Source organism: Eutrigla gurnardus (genome assembly GCF_963514095.1).
Source record: "Eutrigla gurnardus genome assembly, chromosome: 11".
Classification (NCBI taxonomy): Eukaryota; Metazoa; Chordata; class Actinopteri; order Perciformes; family Triglidae; genus Eutrigla; species Eutrigla gurnardus.
Genome location: NC_139925.1, coordinates 26,670,885 through 26,690,294, shown reverse-complemented (window position 1 = coordinate 26,690,294; position 19,410 = coordinate 26,670,885). Strand labels below are relative to the sequence as shown.

Here is a 19,410-nt window from a genome sequence, read left to right as displayed (position 1 = left end):
GAGTGAATTGATTGAAACTTGTTCATGCTATACGAGGAAAATAAGTTGAAGGCCTGCATAGGCTGCTTTTCGGAATCCTTGCTTACCTGGCAAATGGCTGAGAAGAATAAAAATAAATCAAGATTGGAAATGGAGTCTATATGAGCATACAAACACTTAATATGTTAAGAAAATGGCCAGGAGGCAGACCAAACTGTCCAAAGATGAAAAAAGTCACAAGTCTTAGACTGAAACACTGGTTAGGATGCAGGATAAGGGAAACACAAAACAAAACAGAAACTACTTTTTAAAGTAATTTGGTACATATGATGTGAGTTACTTAATGTGGTAATACTGACCGAATATTATACTGTCAGGGTAAAACTTAACCTTATGAAAAAAAGATCAGACACATTGTTGCTGATGAGAAGACTTCTTACCTATAAGGCCATAGGAAAGGAACTTGTTGACAGAGGTAAGGGCGAGGCCTGTGATTGGTCCAGTGGTGTCCTCGGAACGGACCACTTCCAGGAAGGGCCTCAGAAAAACGTTGGGCTCAACATCTGACAGCTCTGAGGAACGACAAAGAAACACACAGTCAGTCCTGTAAAAACAACTTGAGATCATGGATGTATGTGTATATGTATAGTATAAATCAATCATTTTCATCAGTTACTGTTGCTTATTTATTATTTATGTTTTAGTGGATTTTGAAGAACACCAGTTCCTAGACAACCTTGACATCCGTGGGAGGGCTCAGCCAATGAGCTGAGAGGTGTTGCAGTCAGAGCTGACTTTTCTGTAATATCAGCTGGATGTTTCATACAGCAGATATTACAACTAGAAAGGTCTTGTGTATGGACATGGACGAAACCAATCACATACAGTACCCAAGCTGACGCATTAGTCTTTTTCTATGTTCACAAAGTAAACTGCTGATTTGTTGTAAATTTGGGCAGCAAAGCTCAGGAGCACGCTTCATTTTTTCAGAAAGCCAGATGAAAGAAAAGCTAAATCAGGGATTGCACTGAGTGACAGAAGCTTAGTTTAACCCAAAACATGACGTCATGACTTCAGCGTTCAAAGCCAGAAGAGAGTGTGGACACTGTTGTGCGTGTGGATTTTAATGTACTTTCCCCTGAACTCTATATAAGAGTCAGTGCAAACAGCAGTGCTGCCCTGAGAGGGCCGGATCAGTGAGGATTTTACGTCACACAGGGCTGAAACCTCTAGAGCTTAGAGACGTTGATTTAAAAGAATAGTTTACACACTTTCTTATTCCAAGATTAAGTTTGTGTAGCATCTTCAAAAGAGAGATGAGCCGATCGTAAAGAGATGAAGTGGGGGAAATACAGCGAGTGAGTTACGTACTACAGCTGATCAATCTGTCGACTTGTTCTGATACCAGTATCAGAAATCCCTAAAATGCAGGCGGCAACCTCCAGTTCTGGAAAGTGAAGCCGAACTGATGTACCTCAAACTTGCATTCTCTCCATTGGCCATCACACTATTATCGTGATAATCATCAAAATCTGCTTAAACCTCATAAAAAATGGCACTCAAACATACTGGAATCACTTTATCTCACATTTTATTATATATTTTTTTTCTTCTGAATCACAGATGGGGCACATCTTTTTTAGTGAAGATTGTAAAGGACATAAAAAATAATGTAAATAAAAAATAGCAACATTGCGTGAGTGTGTTCCTCCTGTTAATTCCTTTTTTTAAACAGGCTCCATTTCATCCATCACATATACCTGTGAAGAGGGAATTCAAGAGGCAAATTAAATCCTATTTTTATTTATGTTAAATATGAACTCGGGACTCTGACTTGGCTTGGCGCTCAATGAATTATGTTTTGATGAAGGTGTTTGCGCTCTGAGGCGCCCAGATGCCCATTTTTTTGTTTGTTTGACTGTTGCTATGTATTTGTAATTTTGTCACTACTTTTACTGTATTTGAGTGATGACTAATTGTTTGTATGTTCAGATTTTAATTGGACCCCAGGAAGACTAGTCTGCCGCTTCTGCGACAACTAATGGGGATCCATAATAAACAAACAATAAAACAATAAACACAGTGAGCTAGACAGCCTTTTCTATTCACTTGTGAAGATATTCATCACAATCAACATATTTTATATTTTCTTTTGTGTGTTTTTTTTAAATCGGGATCGACATCATCCCATCCACATTAACATGTCATTGAAAGCATGTTAGCATGCGTGTGGATATGGACATTTTTAAGACAGATTCCAGTATTTAAAAAAACGGGTAGCTTTCATATATTTACACATTTAAAATAAATCCATTCATGAAATAAAAAAGATGAAAATAAAAACCTCAAATAAAAATGATTTGGATAAATGACCAAAGAAAAATGTCATCGTTCAGAAGCAAACTATAATCATCAACATTAATGTCAATAAGCCCCACCCATCGGAGCCTACAGTTTATTAAAGCCAGCTGCATCTTCCTCTGTAATCAGTTCCCAGAGAAAGAGCTTCACTGGGAACCACCTTTGGCCAATCCACCCACTTCAATAGTCTCTCTTTCTCTGGAGAATTCACAGAGAAAGGGGGTCAAGAGGGGGAAGCAAAAATACAAAACAGGTAAAACAACAACGGGGAAAATTAGTGGAGTCACGCATGCCGCTGTGAAATGTTGTGCCAGAGGAGTGCTTACCACAGCAATACCGTGAGGATTATGGCTTTCTTAAGAGCAGCTCCACTCCAGACAAGAAAAAAACAACTTGGACATCAAAAGCGCCTCGGAAAGGGTCCAACCAATTTCCAAAAGTGCACATGTGACCGCCGTGCTTTAGCGTGTGATATCCAATACCCCTGCAGCTTGTTTAGAAATCAAATATGAAATAATTTGGAAATTTACACAGGCCCTTTATCGGCCGCCAGGTCACTTTTGGGCCTTGCTTTCAAAAGCAAATCTCTTGCTTGCTGCTTTATTGAATATTTTTTCATCTGGCGTTTTATTTTAGTTATTGTTAAAAGTGAAAGCTTGGAGTAGTTTTGGTTTAAAGGGTGAAGGGTGACACTGAGTGTAAATTTAGCAACAACTGCACAAAAAGAAACATTTTTCCCCATGAAAGCCATAATGAAAACATAACAAAATCAAACCGGCGTTAACTTCTGAGGGAGTGAGATGGCTCTGTTGGTTTGACCTGTCCATCAGCTGCCAGAAAACTTTTTAAAGAGGGTTTTTATGTCCCATTACTTTACAGTGTACTAAGGGTGGAAGGAGGGTGCTCAAATGAATCTGTCAATAGATCCTGATGAAGACTTCATCACAGGCGATCACCCTGTAAGTGCTGTGGCTGCTTTCCCAAAGACCACAGATTGGAAAACTCAATTGTGTTGTATTGATCCAGCTGGCCATCGGTGAACAGGGGGCTGACTGGAGCGGTGTGTCGGTGGCCACCACCAATCTTCTTAAATAAAGTCTAAATACAGGCTCTGTACTTCAACTCAATCTCCGGGGCTTGTGGAGGGGAGTGCAATAAATAACGACGGCTTCAGCCGTGGTGAGGCAATCATTCTATAACCAGGTTAACCTCTGGCTGACATTGACCAAAATAAAAAAAAAATGCAGGATTAAAGCGGCTCACCCAAGCGTGCATGTTGCCATCTAAGGGCTAGGTTTGCTGGGTACAAGTCCTGATATAAGAGTGCATACAAGTCCAACTCGCATTCAGCTTAATTGGTGAGAAAGAAAAAAGGTTGGTGAAATGAGCCCATTACGATTCACCATGAGCCTAATCCCATCTACCTTTACCACGCTGGAGCTCCATCTTTCTGCTTCCAGCTGAAGTGAGAGTATCCAGCCATGTGTGGATTACCTCTCCAAATGACCCCAGCAACGAGAGAGGCGAGGCAAAGGGGTGAACCTTTGCCCCCAGGAGATCACCCTGGGATGAGGCCGGCTCACCGCCAAACAGAAGCCATCTTTAACACATGCACATCTATTGGCACTGGAGCAGAAAAGGCTTAGAACAGCAGGAGATGAAGCCGAGCTGCAGATGCACCTTATTGTCCAGACAACAAGAGAAGGAAAAAAGAAAAACTGCACAGGGAAGATCAAGAAATGAAACACAAACAACATGTACACCCGAACCAGACTATCTCAATTGAAAACATACAAATATTTAATGTGCAGGCTCCAAAGATCTTTGCAGGGCTTTCTAAGTGGAGTCAAGAGTTGTACAAACAGGCCTGCGTCCACAGAATCACAATGTAGAGGAGCTGAGCACGGGGAAAAACAATCCTTTTTTCCTTTTCAGAAGTAGTTCCTCAACCATAACTTTTATGTGCATATATCTGGTCTCATTTCAAAGGTAAGAGGCTCAGGAATATGAATGCAATGGAAGTTAACCTATTTCTATTGCCAATTAATAGAGATGCAATAAAGGAAGTAATAAGACTTTTATCCTCACCTAGTATAAAATCTATGTTTCAAAGGAAATATCACCATAATAAACAATATCTATGAATAGTGATGCAAATGAATGTCATCTACATACAGCAAGGACTGTAAAGTTGATAATAATGCACTTAAGGGTGAATGGCCCAGCATTTCAATAGCAGCTGTCCAGTCTTCCGACTACTAAAGCACATTCACACATTCATACACTGATGGCAGAGGCTGAATACCAGTGTTGGGAGTAACGCGTTACAAAAGTAATGCATTACTGTAATGCATTACGTTTTGCTGTAACGCGGTAATGTAAGGCATTACAAAAAAAAAAATTGGTAATATTTTACTCGGTACAATTCTCAGTAACGCGCGTTACAATGCATTTTAAACCCAAAATCAATTGGTGTGTATTGATACAAATTCGCCATCACCGCGAGATCCACAGAGGAGAAAAAAATCCGCACAAATGTTTACTTCCTCACTGCTAGCGATTGAGGAGAAGATGACGGCAGCAGTAGACTCGGACTCTACATTCGCGATCACGAGATGGGCATACGCTCCACTTTTGGAAAAGTGTGAAAGCCGGTCCGTGTAACTCTACACTATGTTAATGAATCGCTGTTGTTAGCGGAGCGGCTCCCGGTCGGTCACAGCGCAGTCACACCGAGGATCAACAGCTGAGGGGCGGCGGTGAGGCGGAGGCTCCGATTCTCCCCGTCGGTTTTGGACCGCTTTTATGTCTGCTTCATAACGCTTTTGGTGCGAGTTTAAAACAGTAGGTTTAGTTCAAAACGTGAGCGTCAGACGCTGTCAGAGCGTTTCTGAACAGTGTTTTAGAGCTCCCCCTAAATGTCTCAGGTAGGCTTTCAGGTAATTTCACAGCATAACACAGCACCTTCAGGGTCATTAAACAAGACGAACGGCAAATCTGGAATGAAAAATGGCACTGTTATTTCAATCCCATTCATGAACACAATATCTAATATCAGTTAACGAGTCGTTTTCCGTTTTTAAAACGAATAACGGGATACGAGTCATTTTCCGTTCTTCTTCTTTTATTTTGAAGCGAAAAACATCACATGTAATGAGCTGCATTGAACACAAAAGAAGATCTATTGAGAACACAGAACAGTTAACCTATTTCTATTGCCAATTAATAGAGATGCAATAAAGGAACACAGAATCCATATTTCCTTTTATTTTGGCGAAAAGTAATGCAAAAGTAATGTAAAAGTAGTGTAATGCCTTACAATTCAAAGACAGTAATATTGTAATGTTACCAATTACTTTGAAATGACAGTAACAAGTAATAAATAATGCATTACACTTTTGAAATAACTTGCCCAACACTGCTGAATACAAGGTGCATCCTGCCCATCAGGATCTGATTAAATACTCATTCACACACAGGTTGGACGACAACTCACTGGTGACTGTTTACCGGGATTTTTACTTTTACAGACACTATTTATTTCAATAAAGCCATGTTAGAAACAACATAAATCTCCCCAAAAAAAGTAATAAACACAATGAAGATTGATCAATATTCATATATGACCAAAGAGCTACATGCTATAAGACGGATGAGTGGAGAATGGAAAGGCACACGGGCCTGATTCCTGTGGCTCAGGGGACCACAGTGATATTACACTTGTTGCTGTCTCGCGCCATCTGTCATCACATCACATGAAAATCCATCCTGAATGTGTTTGTGACCAGTCAGCCAGTGTACGGACCAATCAACATCCTGGTAGGAGCTCCTGGCAGCGAGGGGCGTGGCCTAGGAGTGTGTGACGTGACAGAGAGGCCACTGTTCTTGGGTCTAAACAACGAGGTTAGCATAGAAGCTACAACAGCATCCCTTTATCAGACCTGGAGAGTATTTCTCAAAGCGAGTGACAGGAATGAAGGAAAAGGTCTTCTAAATCAGTTCAGTTCAATCATAGGCATGGTGATACATTTTTCCTGAGAAATAAAAAGCAAGCCTAAGCCTTCCACTGCAACAGGCAGCATTTTCATATTTCTATAACTTGAACTTGTTATTCTTGAGAACTACTAAAAACATTCTAGTAACTAGTGTTTGGATGCATCTCTGTGCAGCAGAAGAAATGTCCAGCTCACATCTTAGGACACACCTGATACGAATCTCAGTTGTGAAAATGGACAAAAACATGAGACGTATAAAAGGTGCAACAGAGAGGAGGAGGAGGAGGAGGAGCAGATGAGGGAGGGGTGAACCCTCCTTTGACCGACGCAGCGGCCCAAAACCAAACACTGATGGTTATTGATCTGGACCTCTTCAGCTGCTAAAATTAAGAGTCAGGGTCCTTGGCTGCAATGTTGAGGAGAGAGGCAACACTTTAACAAGACCAGCAAGGCTAAATGAAATCCAGGGAGAATTCTGCTGTTCATCTGCTGAACAAAGTCTTGCACGACAGTATTCTCATGCATCTGTCGGGAACAGTCTGATGAATGTCAGCCCTCGGCCCCCACCCTCCTCTCATTCATTCTTCTCCTCTGCCCTTGGTCCCTGTATTCTCCTGAATGAAACTGACACTTGTAGAAGGGGGCAATTAGGATGAAACAATGCTATGGAGCTCCATACAGTCATTTCATTGGGCCACAGTGGTATTTTATAGATGCTTGGAACAATGCCTCTGCACAACCTAAACAGGCAATTTGAAAACCCTAGAGAAATTAAAACTTTCTAAAATGCTTGGGAGGGCGGCTATAATGGCTACTGCAGGGGAGCATTTCCTAAAGGGCTACATGGAATATAGTTTGCATTTGTTTCTTCAAGAACACTCTTCTTAGACTGTTGAAGAAGTGGAGAAGCAATAGCACGTATCAGCCTAATCAATCACTAAATCAATCAAAAGATAACGTCACAACGTTACTTCTCTCATCTCAGTGAATGGTAATAAATGGAGCCGTCCTGAATACAGTTAGTGGACGGCAGAACTTCACTAGTAAACGACAGCAAACACTCAAAGTTTGGACCGCGGTCGAGTCCACAAGTTCCCTTTTTATACTTCGTGTGAACAACGGCAACATCACGTTAGCAGGTGGCAGCATTTTGAGGCTGACTGCCCTTTTCTCTACACCTCGACATTACATTGTGTTTGTCACTCACAAGACGGTGATCGTGGTGAAATTCTATTATCGGGATCATTGTAAATATGGTCTTGAGTGTCTTTACAAAGCTGTCTAGCTGCTATCATGGGTGCGAAGTCTTTTTATGCAGAGACCTTATGATTTGTAATCATATTATTTAAGATAATTTGATTGTTTTTCACCAAAAAACTGAAAAAAGACGTGTTCCATCTGTTACGCAATAACTATATAATATTTTTTTAACAGAATGTAAAGTGATTCCAGTATGTTTTACAGTTAAGCATATTTTGATGATCCTGATGAATCCTGACATCAAATGTTCATATCGTCCCATGCCTACATACAATAGAAGTAAGAGTGGTGATAGGCAAGATGTTGTCAAAGAAATATTCAAAAAATATATATTTTTTATTTATTAATTAAGTATATATATATATATATATATATATGAATTGTTGTTATTATTATTATTATTATATATATATATATATATATATATATATATATATATATATAATAATATATTAGGGCTGTCAAAGTTAACGCGTTAATAACGCGTTAACGCAACATCCTCTTAACTCCGTTAATTTTTTTAACGCGCGATTAACGCTCGGTATTTAAAAAAAAAAAAACGCGCATTGTATGATTTTTGGCCGTCGGTGGCACCTGTAGTCTTGATCCAGAGGGAAGGTGCGTGTCCACAGGCAGCGGTGTTTCCCCGCGTCCCATTCATTGTCTATGTGAAAAGCCGTGCAATGCATTCTGGTAGCGTCGCGGCGAATGTCGAGAGACGGCGCGCGAGTTGGCCGCTCCTCATTTGCCTAAAGTATAAGTCGAATCTACTTTATGCTAATCAGAGGCGCCGGGCTCGACTCGCCGCCTCGGGAACGCTCGCGAACGCTCGCAAAAATCTGTTGTTTGAAGGAGAGCGCCTGTCAATCATCCTCTAGTGGCAGCCCACCAAGCGTGCAATACTGGGAAGCGGCGCGTCCACACGCGTTTAAAATCGCCCCTGTGGACACGCACCTTGAAGGTGCGTGTCCACAGGGGCGATTTGTGAACGGCAAATTCACCTTCAAAAGACTGCCAGATGGTTCAGTCGATAAGACCAAAGTCATCTGCGCGTACTGTGGGTATGAAATGAGCTACCATAGAAGTACGTCCAGTCTAAGATATCACTTGCAAGCCAATGCACTTATATCCTAACTGTACTTATCTCCTGTTACACTATCTCCTGTGACATGTTCACTTTAATTGTTTGTGATATATTCTTATAACCATGTTTTGATCCCATGTTTTGGTAAGGGGATATTTGAAGTGTTAAATAAACATTTTCATAAATCAAGTATATTTACCCTTATGTTGTTAAAAGTATTAAGAATATGAAAAAAATACATTAATGTACATTTAGAAGAAAAAAAATGTGCCAAAAAAATGCGATTAATTTGCGATTAATCGCGAGTTAACTATGGACAAAATGCGATTAATCGTGATTAAAAAAATCTATCTTTTGACAGCCCTAATATATATATATGTTGTGCTGTATAATGTACTCCGATTTCAATTTCAATAAAAAATTGGAATGAAAAAAAAAAGCCTGTTCTGACAGAAAAGGGTCCCATACGGACAGAGAAGAAGCCCATAGAGTGCCGAAGCGGAAGCAGGAAGTAACGGCGCCATGGGTCCTTTCGGAGCGAAAAAAATGAATGGTGTTCAATGGACGGAAAATAATTATTATCTGATCCCCCGGTCGTTATGCCTTGGATTACACAAATGTTGTTTATAGGCTTAAATTATAATTTTCCATGTCAAGAGTTTGACCGTTTATTGTGCAATTCTTCAGTTAAAATTCATTGAGAAAACACAATGATAAAGACTACATGTTGTGTCGCGTATGTGACGTCACGTCATCGCCCTTTTCCCTCCCTTTTTTCTCCATCCACAGATAAGATGCCGGTGTGTTTTGTTCCTGAATGTCCACATTCCAGCAGAAACGGCTGTAAATTCTATCGTTTCCCGTCTGATAAAAGGGCTAGGAATCGCTTTCGATACTTTTATTCTGCCCTTGGAAAAAAGCGGTGAAGTGGAGCAGAGAAACAGCCATCTTGGCGGACTTCGGACTCGGCGGGTGGTGACGTATATCATTCGCGACGAGAACAGCGAGGAGCTGTAGTTCACAAAGCGGCTCACACAAAACCTAACTTTATCAAAACTCTTCGCGCTTAATTGTCGTCTTCTTTGCGTGAAAAATTTTCTTTAAATATCACAAAGAACATATGTGAAATCCATGGCACAATTCAAACGGGACCAGAAAATAATTTGTATCTACCCATTGAATCGCATTGATATTTTTTTGCTTTTGAGGACCCATGTCCCGGAAATGGAGGGGCGGGACTTCACCACTCTATGGCTACTGACCAATCCTGTATAAACCTTACCACATTAACACAACTCTAAATGACGTTCCTTAAAAGCAAATCCTCTATTAGAGATGAGCAGCACTCTGGTGTTCACCTACATTGTCAGTGTTAGAAAAAGTGTGCATGCTCTGCCTCCCCATCACTTAAGTCCCCATGAGCAGCCTCCCATGTTTGCCAGACGGAGGACCTGATATTAATGACGACAAGCCTGAAGACAGAACAAGCACACAGCGTGGTGGGAACCTCTGACCTGAAGGGCTCTGTTCAAATTGCCCTTTGGACCTCGTACTGATCATTAAAACAAACTGGAGCTGCTGCCACGGGAATGAGGGAGTACGAGTCTGTATGTGTGGAGGGATGAATGTATTACAGCCAAGGAGACAGGGCTGAGTTAAGGACACTAGGCAGCACAATCAGCTACAGCGTTGAAGGCACTACAGATTATATCATTATATAGAGTTTAAATGGCCTCTTTATACATGCCCATCAGCATCAAAACTAATTAGAGTTGACACCATAGCCAAGTCATGACTTGGATTCAATAAGGTGTCTAAATATCTGGATCGTATATGGAATAATAGATTACAGAACATTTAACGTCAAATTAGTTTTCCTATTAATAGAAATCCTTAAAATACATTCATTTAAAAATGTACATAGTGTAATGTCCTCTATACTTTAGATTATGTGAATTCTTCGATAGTTAACTTCATATTTACAACCAGATATCACATTAAACAGTGTTAACAAGACTTTTTTTGTAAAACAGCGCCCCCATCAGTAAGCATTCAGGTGGATAGTGGTACTACAGCACAGGAGATGGAGAGAGACTTCAAAAACAAAAGGACTAGATTCTTCTGGCTCAGGGCACTAGATCGATATCACACTGGTTGCTGTATTGAAGCACAAAGTGCAGCAACTCACGTGGAGCAGAAGAGCAGTCTCAGCCAATATGGCGGCCTGCCTTCTCTCACAGCCAATAAGACTCTCCGGATGGCATGTAAGTTACTGAAGCTGCAAAACCAGCATGTTATAACAGTATAACTTGCATATCTTCCATAAATCAACCATCTTCCAATGTGATATGTTGTAACTACGCCACAGGGGTGGACTCATCCTGTTTACTGCAGTGGTTTGAAAGACCAGGTCTAAGTCTAGACCAGGTCTAGACCATCTGTCTAGGCCACAACTATGCAGAAGTACAGACCGATATCACTTTTAATTGAAATACAGTTTTCTCTTGTTGTTGCACAATGCGTAAAATGTCAAAAATGGTGAAAATGGAATTTGGCCTTTAGTCATCATGACAGTCCTGTTTGCTTGTGGGTGAAGCCGTGGAAGTCCGACAAAGTGTGGGGATTCTGTTTTGTTTAATCTGCCTTTGACACCATAAAAGCACGTAGCCAATCCTAACAGCAGCTGCCTCGATGTATCGGGTTGATGGAGCAAATTAGTGAGCTGGTTTTGTTTCAGTTGAAACTGATTTTTAAAATGGACCGCCCCCTCCCTGCATAAATAACGCACAGATCTTGAAAAGCCTCCAATGAAATTGACCAAAAATGCTTCATTATGTTCAAAGAGGATTTCTTTCAGCAGCATTGTGTTTCACCTAAAAATGCAGAACCAGTAAAAAATAAAGTAGGTGCAGTCGAACAGCATGACTTCATCCCCAAACCTTGCTGGGCCAGGGCCTGCCAGCCACTGTGCTGCTTTGCACCTGTTATCCTGTACATAAAATGTATTTTCTATGCTGCATACTTGCACAGAGGCCACATTATTCCAGCGGGGAGCTGGCTGAGCCCCAACGTCCACTTAATGTGTTCCACAGCCTGCTGCCCCTCTGTGATGGATGGACATACTTTACACTCAGCATACTTAGAAATAACGGATGTTTTAGCATGCTGAGTGATGAACATTTCTGAAAATACTGCAGCACTGTGAGTAGGGATGGTGTAGGATTTAATTTATTTAAACATATATTTAATGTAATATTTCATACATTTAAGAAGTTAATAAAGTGATAAAAACATGATCATGATGAATTTCCATTATCAGGATAAATCGGAAATACGATCAGGAGGGACTTGATGTGTAGCTCACTATCATGGTAGAAACATAAAGCCTGCTTTAAAAAACATGCTTAAAATATATATATTTATTTATAATTTATTAATGCAGGGAACCTGACGATTTATGATCATCTTTAATTTTTTCAATGTTTTTAACTGAAAGGATGTTCACTAAAATGTGTCTTTTTTTAACTCAATGTAATGTGATACCAGTATGTTGTAGTGCCATTTATTAGTTTTAAGAATAATTGAAATTATTATATAATTATTATTAATTATCGGGATAATATCATGAATCACAATTATTTTGCTCAGGATAATTGTGAAATAAAATTGTCCATTGTCCCATGTAAATGTTCTCACTGAGGGACTTTATCTTATGCCGAACTATGAGATCAAGGAAGTGTTCATCAGGATATCTTCAGTGTAAAATAACGGTCTTTCCATGGTGAGCAGAAATAAACATCCACATTTCTACAAAAGAGGTGCCTTGCCATAGATACAGCCATCTAATCCAAATCATTCCATTTCATATTGATGCATATCTGTTTGCTCATAGTGTCACAGTGACGTGTCCTTCAGATGAGGCAGGCTCGTATTATCACCTCTATTTCCAGAAAAACAAACAGTGGAGACCAAGACGCACAATTTCCATCCCATCCTTTAACCATGTCCCCGTGCCAATGTCAGCATGTGTCCTGGTTAAGATGTTGGGCGGGGAGTAGGAGGGGATGAGGACGGGCTTGGGAAGGCAGGAGGAGGGATGAAGGAGGGGCACACGGTTGGGATAATGAGGTTTGAGGAGAGCTCGAGGTTGGGTACGTATAGGGTTAAGCTGCAGATGGCATCTATTAGCAGCATGAAGCAGCACACATGCCCGGCCTCGGACTGGCTTTCACAGCCCTGCTGAGGAGGACCGGCATCCACAAGTGCAAGGAAAGAATACGGGAACGAGCGTGAAGCATGGTGAGGACGTAAAGCAACGTAAAGAGAATTCATGACAATAAGTCCCCCAAATAAAGGGAATATAGTGGTTTAGAGCGACACAACCACCAGAGATCAGTATACAGATCCAAGACCACTGAACTGGACATGCAGGCGTTTCAATATCAATGTAGACGTCAGATGATACAAGATTACTGTCATTCATCTGGTAACAAACAGATCTTGCGTGGTTGATAATAACAATAATAATGAAGGTTATTTTCTATAGCACATATCAAAAGCAGCCATTAGAGCATACTTTAACAGGCAGACATAAAAAGAAGAACGGGGGGAACACAATGACAGGTACACACTTATTTCCACAGATATTCACAAACAAATATAAATAGATGTGAACATGGACGTGGTTGACAAACTACAGGTCTCCTACAGATCGCATCAAACAGGAAGTCACTATTTCTGTGACTTCCTGCTGGAAACACGTTGTGGCACGCAGCTTAAGCTCCACCTCCTGCCGCCACCTGATGTCATTTATTTCCCAGCGAGGAGGATTTCATCTCCAACGAGCCCACTTTCACTTTTACAATTTATAGGGCCACCCGCAGCCCATCATTTCCACAGCAAGGATACTAAGTGGCATCAAGGAAAACACCAGAACAGAGAGCAGCCGATGACAGAAAGAAAGCAAGAATATGTCAGAGAGCAAAAAGGCTGAGGCGAACAAAGGGACTAAGCTGTGGAGTGAGGCTGTGTATAGGAGTCCTCGTCCTTATTTGTTTCACCTGCTGCACTCCTTCAGCTCCCCACTAATGGCATTCCCGTGGGGGAGGAGATTCCAGAAACCACACACTGTACAGGCCGACTGTTCACACAGACACAATGCACCGCTGCAGCTTCACTCTGCAGCCGTCAGCCAGCACGATGAATCAACTGCTGTGAATGAGTAAGGCTCACAGGAAACACTGCTCTGTCAAAACACGCTACTTATCATAGCTGGACTTTTAGACGCAGTAAAGAGCGGCTTTTTACATCTATATTAAAGTCAGCATCACATCCATTTTTCAGTGCTTTCAATACAATTTGGGCTAACTAAAAATAAGGACGTTCCTCTGTGACACCATAAAAATATTTATTTCTTAACAAAAACAAAAAGTAAATAAAGTGATTCCAGTATGGTTGCTGTTTTAAGAGTTTTAAGCAGAGAAGAGTATTATTTTGATGATTATCGTGAATCACAATTAATTTAGGTAGAATAATCAGCAAATTAAATTGTCATATCATCCTATGCCGAGCTGAAGCCACTCAACAGACCGACGTTTTAAAGGGTGATACTGGTGATATTCTAGTTAATAAATATGTAATGTTTGTGCCAGTATCAACTTTATTTGGTATACTTGATTGTTAACCTAATTAGTCAGTGAATCATGTGGCTGGATTGAATTGATAAAACTCCACGGTGAAGAGGTTGACTTCACTTCCAGTTTGACTTAGTGAAGTTCTGGTTCCCAGAAACAGTCAGAACTTCGTGCACTAAAAAAATTTGCTATACAAAAAAATGTTTGCAACAATTCTTGTAAATGATTGAAATCAGACAAGAATAGCCAGACTTAGCCAACAGGAAGTCCAAAGACGGTCAAGTAACATACAACAGCAGCATGATCTCAATCTCTAGTTTCAAGTCTTCTTCAATCCAGCATGATGTTCATTTAGTACATTATGGTCCATTTAGAGTCCACCAGACCAGAAAGCAGGGGATGCTTTAGGGGCGGGGCTACCTTGTTAACTGTAAAGTTGACCTTGAATTATGAAGCTAACTTTGTTAGCAGCTTCACACCAGAATCCACATGGATCCAGATCCAGTAAGGGTGCTGCTCTGCTGCTTGTGTTCATCAGATCCATCTGTCGCTCCTCTACAGTCCAAATATGGTCACTCACATCCAAGGTGGGGACTGCCAAAATGTTGAACTCGTCATTGTCGACTATTTGTGATCTATCGGTAAAATCCTTCCTCATAACATGAGGCTGTTGAAACAAATCAGATCAAGAGAATATCAAGTGAACTCTCTCTGTTAACATCACAGTGACAGTCAGGGGCTTTAATTACTGCTGGGGCTGGGTGAGGATGACTCGAAGCCAATAAATCAACAGATAAGCCCTGCATTTATGGAGGGTCCCTGTGTGGTATGGAGTGAGACTGGTCTGAGTCTAGGAAACAGATTAAGAATTGACCATACAAACACAGTTAAGTTCTTACATTTCAACACACAGCTTTCTACAGTTACTGTGGTATTTTACAGATTTTAGCAGCTTTCCCTCAACTTCATTGGAATTTATTATCATTTAGTCATCTCCCTGCTGCAGTACCACTCTCCACCTGAACTGTTACTGACGCAGCAATGAGGGCGCTATTGTAAAACATTGAATGCTTTGAATGCTGTTTAATGTGATATCTGGTTGAAAATATGAATAAAAAAAAAACTCAAGCACACGGGACATCGTATTACTGCACACCATGTACATTTTTAAATTTAGATATTTTCAACCAATAGGAAAACTAATTTTAAGTCCCACATTTTGTCTCATATTATTCCATCACTTTTCCTGATTCCTGTATTTTGGGTTTTTGCCGTTGTATCATGTCAGTATTGGTATCGAGAAAGGAATGTCGTATCAAAGTCACAATTGTGGTACTGAGACAACACTAGTCTGTTACTGACACGTAAATGAGGTGCTGGTGGAATATTCTGAGTACAGGTTCAGTGAGAGCCCAGTCATTCTGGCCGAGAGTGCAAACCCCTCATGTGGATGTAACCACAGCACACCTCATCACTATTAACAGGCTGATACCACTGTATTTAGACATGATGCTCGCTTTATACCCACGCAGCATTGACAGCAAATCCTCTGTGTGCGTTTAATAAATCGCAGCAGTTAGGTAGGACGGCTTAGTCTCAAGTCACCTAATGACTATATTATGAGCCACAGCATTAAGAGGGATTAATACTAATCTTGGCTGTTTCAGTTTACCCTGGGCTGAGGGGGGGTGTGCTTTGAGGGGACAACAGAGCAGTGTGTGTTCCCCTAGCCAGCAGCTTGTCAGCCGGTTCCCAAACAAAGCAAATGTGCATTACAATGTTGGTTTTGCATGCTGATCACTGCCAAAAGAAAAAGCCCGACTGACGATCCATCTCCAGGACTACATGCTGTTTAGCTAGTCTGGAGCGCACACATAAATAAAAAGGCCTTCCCCACATTTAGCACTTCACCCTGTGCTCTCTAGAGCTGGGATAAACACCAAAATAAACTAATCTCAGCTGAAAGCCTCAAGGTCCACTTGATGACCAGTGCTGAGCCACACAAGTTGTCTCATTCCATTAACAATGAGAAGAAAAGCTGATATGAACTACAGTTAAAACTGGAGTACATATCAATTTACAAACATTTACAGACAAAAACTACAGTCATTGTGTCCCATAATTTAGCAAGATATAAAACAGGGCATTACTTCAATCTGTCCCTGTATTACTGTGTTGAAACTATGCATTTCAAATGGAACTAGTGGCTAAATGTAGATGTAACAAACTTATTACACAAAATAAAATCTAACCCAGTACGACAGCCTGCTCTTCTCCTTTACACCTGCCTGTGGACAATTTTACAATTCACCGTTAGAATTCTGTTATTTTAGATTAAATGTAAACTTGTGGACAGTCCGATATATTTTACAATTCCATTTCAAATGTTGATAGTTTAGATCAAATGCAGACATCCCGATTGTTTCACTCCTGGCAACAGACTGAGTGAACCTACATGTAGTGAATGTATGCAAAAGTTTGTTGATTAAGCTTTATTCATTCAAGAAATCTCATCAAGATTGAAAGCTCTTTCACAGGAGAACAAATAACATATCACAACAAAGGACCATTAATAAATAATGCCTTGCTTGCCTGTAATATACATTTGTATTGCATTCATGCAAAGCACCAGTGGGCAATGGAAAATGCATTTTGCTACAGTGAAAACCCCATATTGGTCACGTCTGTCCGGGTCCAATTGATCACTATCAGCTTTAATTATTAGAATTATTAGGATTACCATCTAACAGACGTTTGTATATTTATTACAAGAATGCAAAGGAACTAGAAAAGCAACTCCTAAAGAAACTGTGGTGTGAATGCTGGATTTTTTGTGGGGGTTTTGAGAAGCTGATGCTACACTCCATTGCTTCCCTAAAGAAAGTGAAATAGTAGGAATATTAAAAAAAAAAAAAAAAATGGTTTTAATTTGTATTTATTATGGAAAATATGAAAAAAGATTAATTAGAATAAATGAGATGTGTAGAAGAAGATATGTTGTGAATGCTTACAGCGTTCACACCAATGAAAAGGAAGCTTCGTTATTTACTGGCTCATGCCAGTTAAAGTGCACTGAGGGTTTGCCGGTTCTGGGTCAGCTCTCCAATGCGTCCGTCAGCGTACAGTGCTACTGGTTCTGACGGGATGCAGATCCGGTTGAGGATCAGCAGACTTAAATTCACCAGGCATTATCAATCCACTTCAACCTAGAGCCAAAGTGAACACTGGAAGCAGAGTACTTGATTATTATAAGCACAACATTTAAAGCCTTTGTATAGGAATGATCCTGCCAGAAGCTTTTGATCCATATAAGTGGTTCATCGCTGTAACCCTGATCACTATAAGCTGTTTCCTCTGTATCTGGTTTAGCTGTATCCCTATGGGAACAGGTGATATACCTGTATTTGTTATTATGTGTCTTGGTATTCTTCAGATGAACTGGGAAGCAGTGTTAAGTGCTTTTACCAGTTTAAAATGCACACTCAAAGTCCCAATTAAATGAGATGAATGTACAAGTGGAGGCAGCAATATAACTCCAGGAATGTGTTCATGGTCGGGTTGTCTCCATGTCGCCCAATCCATGTCGTCCAATATCTGAGTCTGATATTTACGGAGCGGCAAAAGCTGCTGTCCCTGATTCAAAACTATTACAATAATCAGGTTCAATTATTAATAATCATCACAAATGTGGCCGATAGCTGTGTAAAGTGGACGTGGTTGTCAGATTTCCTGTTACAGAAAGTTATTTAAGTTATTATCAAATGCCACCAAAAAGGATTTTACATGATCCAAGAAGTACTTTTGAGAGCACAATTAACCTTTTGACTTAATTCAAAATTAATCAAGAATAACTTCTGAATAAGACATTGTTTGGACAACATAGTTGTTAAATGGACTGAAAGCTAACGCCCCCATATTTTCATAACGGTGTAACATGCATATCTTCTATAAATAGACAGTAGAGGGGTAGACCTGATACTGGGTCTGTCAGGTGAAACAGGTTTAAGTTATTATCGGATGCCCCCCCCCCCCCCCCCCCCCATCAATAACAATCTTTTACAAGTACTTCAATGTGTAGAGAGCACAAATAATGGTTCACAAATATGACATGATTCAGTTACAGTCTCTTCCCACTGAGCACTTGACATCATTTCAACCTTGCCTCTGTGCTTCAGCTCTCAAACAAGATTCATTAGGCTATGTATAGCCTGGATTTAGAGCATATTTTAAAAAATGCATATGGTCTAGACATCTACGAAACTTTCACTTTTCAATCCGAATAATCCAAATTTAAACTAGACGCCTACATACAAACAGGCAGCTAATATACACCTATTCAACTTATTTTAGATGTCAAATTGCTCAGTGGGTTTCCACAGAAGTCATACATGGACAAGCCTTATGGGTCATGTAAGCCCCCCATATGCAACAGGTTGTCCTCTCCATGGCAACACATGGTGACTTTCGAACAACAGGCTTACAGGGGACATTTCAGACGACTGATGCCACACAGTCTCCATGGCGGGACAACATTAAAGCCTATCAGGTTTATCCCCACTGGGGCACTGAATTGCCTCGCTCAGGAGTGGTTGGAGATGTCCCGGGCTGGCTTAGCAGACCAAGGCGACAAATGTCATAAATTACTCCCCTGTGGGCCTGCATGTCTGCCATACTAGAAAGAGCTTTAGGGAAACTCAGGGGCAGCAGGCCTGTATTTAATGGAGCACAGTGGTAGACAGGGCTGCATGATAACCCGACAAAACTGATACTGCAATATGTTTTTTCAATGTACACTGTGGTATGAAAAAAACATTCACCATAAATTTTGTTCGTTTTAAAGTTTAATGCATCAGTTTGATCCATTCTAAGAGCAAAGTTAGGACTCTAGATCTATAAACAATGTTGTGCTCTACAAATGTAATAATAATCTCACCGGTTGTATCGACATGAAACACAAACTAAACAAGTTAACGAGACGGGCTTCGTGGTATTAGGTGGTTTCAGGCCCCTCCCACTCTGGACAGTAGACCAGGAGCCCATTTTAACGAGCCATCTTTAACCTGAGTCTTTCCAAGACCACCTGATATAGCTGGTCGAC

General features: G+C 40.5%; 1 protein-coding gene across 2 annotated transcripts in view; it reads right to left on the bottom strand.

The window, feature by feature from the left end:
* The window catches only part of gbf1 (golgi brefeldin A resistant guanine nucleotide exchange factor 1), an 86,751-nt gene that overhangs the window by 41,621 nt on the left and 25,720 nt on the right, over nt 1-19,410 (bottom strand). For both annotated transcript variants that reach the window (XM_084021592.1, XM_084021593.1), the window contains exon 4: nt 420-551. In XM_084021592.1, coding sequence (XP_083877718.1) covers nt 420-551 — 132 coding nt within the window. The remainder of the gene's footprint in view (nt 1-419; nt 552-19,410) is intronic.